We start from the raw sequence: 8,102 nt of genomic DNA on the forward strand, positions 1-8,102 counted from the left end.
AAACAAACAAACAAAACAAAAAAACCTTTTTTTGACTTGTAAGTTATCTATTTAACAGAGCACAGGTCCTGAGTATCCACTGCTAATGTGCCCAAATCTAAGCTTACTGTTTACATTTTGAGTAATGTTTGTGACTTCAAGGAAAAAATGAGATGATTAAATTCATTATGATTATTTTTGAATAATTATATAATTATAATCAAATAATCACATGAACTGTTTATGATTATTTTTGAAAACTTAAAAGCTGGCAATTAGAATGCTATGAATTTTTATTCCTGAGAAATAAATATATTCATCAGAAAAAGCAGCAGCTGAAAACTTAAAAGAATAGTTAGACCAAGAAAGGGGCTCACCAGGCTGAGTGAAACCAAACCAATGCGGCATCTCATCAGCGGTCAGCAGGTTTGACTGTCGTAACCTACAGCGCTGAGAGGAGGATGGAGCTGATGAAGTAAGCCTGAGATTTTTGTTGGCCTGCAATAGAAAAGGCAAATCAGAGTGCAATGTAATTTCCTGGGCTACTGATGCAAAATATGGATGAAAAATGTTTGCTTACTATTTAAACTAGGGTGTATGATAGGTCAAAAGGAATCATGATTTATATGGCTATGTTTTATAGTATAAGATAGAATATTTTTCTTATCAAAGAAGGAATATAGTGGTAATGACAGCTAAAGTATATGGCAATAAATTAGCCTTTTACAAGTTATCATGGAATTGACAATAATTTAAGAGTGGTCCTAAATTCTGCAAAAAATTAAAAAATAAAACTGCTTTTAATTAAGGAAGAATTAAAATGCTTCACACCCACAGTTCTCTGAAATTTTAGTGAATAAGCAGGTACTTCCTTTTTAAAGACTGCATAGAAAACACCCATACCTGTTTATATAAATCATGGTGACATATACTAACTTGCCATGTGAAATAGTTTCCATTGTGTTAAAAATGTTATTCTTCAGACTGTTTAAAAACAGCATGATTGGGTCGGCCAGATAACTCATCGGACTACAGTGACTGCTTAGGCAGACGCAGGCGCCAGGGTTTGGATCCCTGGCATGCTGAGAGGGCGAAAGAGACGGCCTGGTGGTACATGCCTGTAATCCCAGTGCTTGGGAGGCTGAAAACAGGAATCTGATCTATATAGTGAGATCCTGTAGACCCTGTACTAAATATATTAAAAAAAAAAAAAAAACCCAGCAAGATTGTAAAAAAAAAAAAGATATAGCAGAATTTGTATAAGTACATGTAATGGTTTACAACACACTATGACTGCCTGAGTACGATGGCCACACAACACTGCAATATATAACAAGTACATTTTAAATACAGCTACTGAAAAAAAAAACATTTCACTAAAAAGTTTGAAAATTATTAAGTTCTTGAAAGTTAAGAGTTAATTTCAGGAAAAATCTACTCTGTTCATTATTAATAAAACATTCACTCTTAATTTTAAAAATCATAAAATGTGATTATTTTTGAAAACTTAAAATAGCCTAATTTTTGAAATTCACTGTACATATGTAACCAGTGAATTCACGAAACAAAATGGTAAATTTATGGCACATAATTAGCACATGAAAATAGTTCCTTTCCTGCCAGGTGTGGTGGCATATACCTGTAATCACAGCACTCAGGAGGTAGAGCTTTAGGATGATCTCTGAGATTTTAAGGCCAGCCTGGGATACATAATGAGTTCAAGGTCAGAGTGAACTACACAGTAAGACCCTGTCTTAAAAAAAAAAAAAAGGAAATAGTCCTTTTCCTTTTCCTTTTTGTTTTTATAATTAAAACTCCACAGAGTACTTCCATTGCATTAGTATTTAAAAACTCCTTATTAATGCTCTGTTTAGAGCAGTACTTGGGTTGGGATTGCATATCCCTTATCTGATTCATTACTTACAGGTTTGTGCGTGTTCCTTTCTTTCAACAGTAGTAGTAAGCAGTGCATCTTACACTACCTTTTTCTTTGGGAGAAAGGAGCTTTCAGAAGATTCAGTAGAAAAGATTAAGTAGATCATTTAAGATCACATACTCACAGAGTTCTAAGTACATAAACTGTTGTGGTATCATTTTATAAAACAGAATAATTTTAAAAGTGTTAGACCTGATTATGTATCACATTAGTGCTAAAATATCATCCAGCTTAAAAACTTCTCAGGATCCATTATTAAATGCTGAACAAAATTAATGTTGATTGCATTAATACAGTGTTTCTGTAACACTGAAATCAATACCTTTAAGATTCACTAACCATCTTTAAATGAAGAGAAAAGCAGTATCTATGCTACACAGAGAATATGCAAATAAAGATGAACTAGCATTATCAAGTGCTAGTTACAATTTCACTTTCAAGCACTAAATAACATGTTAAGAAACAGATTACACAGGGCCATGGGTATGATTCAGTGTTGGTGGCCTTGCCTGCTGGCTTTGATTCCCAGCACTGGGAGTAGGAATAGGGAAGGAGGGAGGGAGGGAGACAGAACAGAGGAAGAGAGGGAGGGAGGGAGGAAGGAAGGAAGGGAGGGAGGGACGGACAGACAGACAGGAGAGGGAGAGGGAGAGACAGAGGTGGGAGGGAGGAAGAGAGGAAGCAGAAGAGAAAGAGGAAGAGTTAAGGGAGATAGGGAAGAAAAGACAGAAGGACAGAAGAGAGGGAGGGAGAGGGAGAGAGAAGTTATTAAATAGATTATATAGGCAAAGGTAACCCATCAAGTACCATACAGTGTTATATAAGTATTAGAGTATTATTGTTAACATTTCTAGAAGGTAGTTATGTACAATGTATGATGATTATGAGTTGGTAAATCAGACTTCTGTGCTTTTAAATCCAAGTACTAAATACAAAAGGCCATATTTATCATTTAACTAATTCACTTTTTTAAAAAAGTTATCAGTCTCACATCTGTAATCTGGGCAATTTTTTTCCTCTGTGTCAGACAATATACTTTAAAATCTGGTGTAAACAAGCAGGTATATGCAGGCAATATGAATCTATATCTGTATCTTATATATGGTTCTGGACTGTGCCCCCTCATGCTATGCCTCTTGTAGTCTTTCTTTTCAGCAATGTACATATGCTAAGACACAAAAAAATACCAGCAAAGCTAGAAAAGGATACTTAAATGTCTCTACTCAAACAGAAAGACTTGCCAGTCTTATTAAATAAGATATTGTTTGGAAAAGGAATTACAGTTACATGTTCTTAAGCATTTTTACAATTCTGTTTTTTCTTGACAACTTTCTTTGGAGATTATTCAAATGTCCATGAAATGATTAGTAGGAATCCAACAGAGCAGATAACTCAATTTCCAAGGTTTGAGATAACTGTCAATTATCATTATTAGTATTGATTTTTGAATTACAACTTCAAACATTTTTAAAGTCAGCTTACATATATGTATCAATTCATTTAGAGAAATAAAAATAATAATGGCCATTAAATAGAGTGAAGCAATATCTATTTTTGAAATATATGCTGTGGAAAAGAATTGCTTAATAATTTTACAACAACAGAAAGGTTGGCTAAGATAGTCTCCCCTATGCCAATCTACACTTTTTTCACAACACACTAGGCTTGCTTCATGTAAAAACCACAGTCTGCCCAAGTCAGTTTAATACCTCCATATTGGAGAAAGCTAAAGCATAAAGCATGAGTGGAATTCTTAAAAGGAAAAAACAAACTACTTAGAATTTCTGCCAAGTTTATTACCAAACCATTTTGCCTATTCTTTAGGGGTATAAGCAGCTTTATGCAAAATATGCAAACATTAGTTCTCTAGGAGTGCCTTAATTTTCATGTTAGAAACTTCACTGCCCAAACACAAAATTGAATGCAAAAACTAAATCTGCTAACAATTAGATTATCTTTCAGTTAAAATTTAAAACCTCTGGGAGAGATATAACACTCATTTCTACATATACATACATACATATATATATATATATACTTAAAAATCTAATCTTAATGTTACTTTTGATTTTCAATTATAACAGAAAAGAGGCTCGTGCTGTTACTCTTTCTAAAAGTTTACTACTTTATGTCTTTTTCCAGATTCTGGCAATTATTCTACTAAATTTAAACAATAATGCACATACTATTTAATTTGAAGACAGTTTTGGTGGCAAAAATAATCTAAAAATACTCAAGCAATATTTTCTTATACATCAGGTATCTATTGTAAAAATCCCAAGATTAAAGAACAAATTAAACTGAAAGATTTTTGTTTTTTTAAACAGAAAGTCTGAACTAAAATGAGATTGAAATTATCTCAGTCAAGTATCTTTTACATTCTCCTTATGTAAATTCTGAGAGTACCTTACGTTGCCACGCTGTTGAGGATAGTAAAATCTAAAATGTGAATAGGTGATGGTATCTTTTTTCCCTCCATTTATGACCTTGTGCTTGCGAGGCAGGCACTGGTGCTGCTAAACCATAGCCCCGGCCCAGGTGAGGAGAGGCATCGTGAGGAGAAACTCAAGCATGATCTGTACGCCTCTGAGGCTTTCCTTTACAAGCCAAGGAAAGTAGGGGGCAAGGAAGGAGCTGCTGAGGACAGCTTTACTGTGAGTGGTGCAGTGCAGGAAATCTCACCCCTGCACCGGTTCACTTCTACTACTTTAACTAAAACCAGAATTCAAACTTAAAACTCATTGTGAAGTTTTTTGTTTTTTGTTTTTTTGTGGTACTGGGGATTGAACTCAGGACCCTGCACTTGCCAGGCAAGTGCTTATTCTACTGTGCTATCTCCGCAGCCCTGAAGTTTTATTTTGCAATATTTAATCAGGATTTTCTGAGCCCCTGACAGCTACCAAGTTCTAGTAGTTCAAAGATTACAGATATGATTCCTCCATGTAAAGTTTAAAATTAAGATATAGTTGGGTTCAAACCAATTTCTCAGAAATGTGCCTTCAGTATAAGGCAATTTATCTCAGGGCATCTTAGTTTTTTCCAATTCTTTGCCTCCCTTCTCTCTATATATACTTCCCTACCTCACAGGGAAATTTGGTTTTGAACTCTCTGAACTCCTCTCTTCCAAACCTATGAAAAAATAAATAACAACTCTTACAACTACCCTTCTCTCTCTCTCTCTCTCTCTTTCTTTCTTTCTTTCTTTCTTTCTTTCTTTCTTTCTTTCTTTCTTTGCTATCAGAGAAAGAGGTGCTTCTGTTTAAGATTAATACCTCGACTAGTTCTTGTGAGGATGTTCATACAGCTCTTTCAAATGCTACTTCCAAATTCTCTATTGGAGAATTTGCTATAGGCTTCTACTTTAGTACAAAAATAAACAGCAAACAAAAATTCTATTTTAATAACTTTATTATTAAAAAGTAAATTCCTTGCACAATAGTACACAACTGTTATCCATATACTTCAACCTTTTATTCTCCAACCCGGTAACATGAAGCCTGTCTACCATAACACGAAATCTGAAGTGACTGTTATCCTGGAATGGCAAAGGAGCAAACTGAGCAGATTTCATTTAGGCCGCTGATACTGTCTACCTCCCTCCTCTTTTTGTTCTTTCTCTTGGTTATTCTGCAATACTGAGTCAGTTCTCATAAATGTCATCTGCTAAACCCACCATGTCCCTCTTCCCTCAAACCATGTCACATGGTTACCCTGGTGGGAACAGTTGCTTTCATTGCTTTATGTGCCACTAGTGATAAAAATTATCTAAAGAGATTTAGAAGTTACTTTTTTTTAAATTTTATTTATGTGTGTGTGTGTGTGTGTGTGTGTGTGTGTGTGTGTTCAATCCCCCAGCACCACATGCCAACCAGGGGGCAGGGCTGGCTGGCATGTGGTGCTGGGGGATTGAACCGTGGTCCCTGCGCTTTGCTAAGCTTGTTGTAAGTAGGTGCTTTAGATCACTGAGCCATCTCACCAGCCCTAGAAGTTACTTTTTTGTGAATTATTTTTAAATGTTAAAAAATGTTTTCAGCACATAAACACTGTTCTAAGATAGATCAGATATTACAATTTATAGAATTCTTATACTAATCAAAATTCTATAAACTGTAACTTGGCTGCATTTATATGTAGGCTAAATGACAATTAAAAGAAAAGGAAGTTCTCACATCAAGAAGCTTAAAGAGACAGCAGTGGAAAGATAGCTACACAAGGATTAGGAACAGAAGCAACACAATGTACACTTTAAAGAGAAACTCCTTTGAAGTGATTGACAACCTAATGCTAGAGAAAGATAGGCAAAATCCATTATAATTTAAAGAAGAATGAACTCATCTGTAAAGTATACCAGGCATGAATAAATATGTGTGCGAATGTGGAAAAATAGATTACATTGTTCGAAAGCACACAAAGTCTAATGGAAACACTGTAAGCAACACCATTTCTGATGTGCTTCAACTAAAAGAAAAGAAATTTGTAAATTTCAATTTCATTTATAGGCATTCTGAGGTCACTGTAGGTCAAGAACCTGATACCAATTATACCTGAAAACAATTAGATAAGAACTCTTTAATCTTCCCATAAGTAAATCTAAATTTTTGCATCTGCCCATAATTTCCAACTGCCTTAAAGTAGGAAGGATAAGAGATCGCTTCTCTTAAGGCCAGTCCCTCTATGAGAATTCAGGATTCTGTCTCCTCTTACTCTTTTAAGAACTCTAGTAATTACTGAATCCATGGCAGCAAATCAATACACCTTGACATCCATTCAAAATCCCCCTCCAGCACCTGCCCTGACTCTCCGCTCCTTAGCCGTGGCATACTATCGGGGAGGAGAGGAATGGCCGTATTCTTGGCTTGACTTGCTTTGGTTCCACTCTTCAACCTCTTTCTTCTAGGATTTTGTCTCTAGTATTTAAGAAAACAGCTTCATCAAAGTAACTGAAGGCCACTACATTGCCAAATGCAGAGGTTAACTGTATGCTCACCTTAACTCTCAGAAGCATGTGACAGACAGCTTGTCACTCCCTCCTTTTCTTGAAATATTCTTTGCTAGGCTTCCTGGATCAGTGGCTCTGGTGATCAGCTACACTCTCTTTCCAAACTTGACATCTTTGAGAAAAGACTTCATGGTGTGATTATTCTACTGAGCAGACCTTTGTCCGATGGTCTACTTTATAGCTATGCTCAAATCCAAAACTTCACTTCCGAAACTTCTCTCTACTACAGCATTACTCGTCTAGTTAAAAGCACCACTGCCATTTTGGGCTGGCAAGATAGTGGACTCTTTTGCTCAGGCAAGCTTAGGCAAGTGCAGGGACCAGGGTTCAATCCCTTGATTCCCAGCACCACATGCTGGGCTGGCCCTGCCCCTTGGACATACTGAGCCCACCAGAGTCCAGGAGTGGTGGGGCATTCCTATAATCCCAGCGCTGAGGAGGCTGAAAAACAGGAGGATCACTATGAGTCCCAATTTGCATGGTGAGACCCTATACCAACCGAATACATTAAAAATAAAAAAAAAAGCACTACTGCCACTTTCACAATCATTGGGACCCAAAACAAAGAAGCTAGTCCTCCTTTCTTTACTTCCACCACACTGAATATATCACAAGTTCCAAAGAATCTTTCTAAAATATGTCCCAACCCTATTCACTGCCTACACCTTCATTATTATCATCTGAATTTAGGTTTACCAACTCCTCTTTCTTGAACCACTATAACAGACTGATGATCACTCTACTTAAAAAAGATTCTTATTCCCCTAAATTTTTCCTATTCTTTTCAGTTAGTTTTCTTAACTAAAATAATATCCTAACTCCTTATCAGGCTGACAAGGACCTTTCAGTCTTTAAAAGGCCCTGCTGGTTTACTCGAGATCATTTCTCCAGTCCCGTCAAGCACTTCATGAAAATTAATCATCTAGGACCTAATAGATGCAAAAAATGTATAAATATATTTGCTTGATAAAATTAAAGAGTGGCAAGAGCATTCACAGGGAAAAAAGTCTTTTTAATAAGCGGCACTGGGACAACTGGAGAGCCACATAAAACAGAATGAGTGGGCAGGTACCTCACATCATATATAAAAATTTGATCAGGGTTCCAGGCATGGTGGGGCATGCCTACTACCCCAGCACCAGGGGCAGAAGCCTCTTGATGGGACAGCCATGCATGTACCATCAGTGG

General features: G+C 36.3%; 1 protein-coding gene across 4 annotated transcripts in view; it reads right to left on the reverse strand.

Moving 5' to 3' along the window:
* LOC101579400 (jouberin) overlaps window positions 1–8,102 on the reverse strand; it is a 181,013-nt gene that overhangs the window by 120,815 nt on the left and 52,096 nt on the right. For all 4 annotated transcript variants that reach the window (XM_023712174.1, XM_023712173.1, XM_023712176.1 and 1 more), the window contains exon 11: window positions 357–477. In XM_023712174.1, the coding sequence (XP_023567942.1) occupies window positions 357–477 (121 nt within the window). The remainder of the gene's footprint in view (window positions 1–356; window positions 478–8,102) is intronic.

Source organism: Octodon degus, unplaced genomic scaffold (genome assembly GCF_000260255.1).
Source record: "Octodon degus isolate 3935 unplaced genomic scaffold, OctDeg1.0 scaffold00024, whole genome shotgun sequence".
Taxonomy (NCBI): domain Eukaryota; kingdom Metazoa; phylum Chordata; class Mammalia; order Rodentia; family Octodontidae; genus Octodon; species Octodon degus.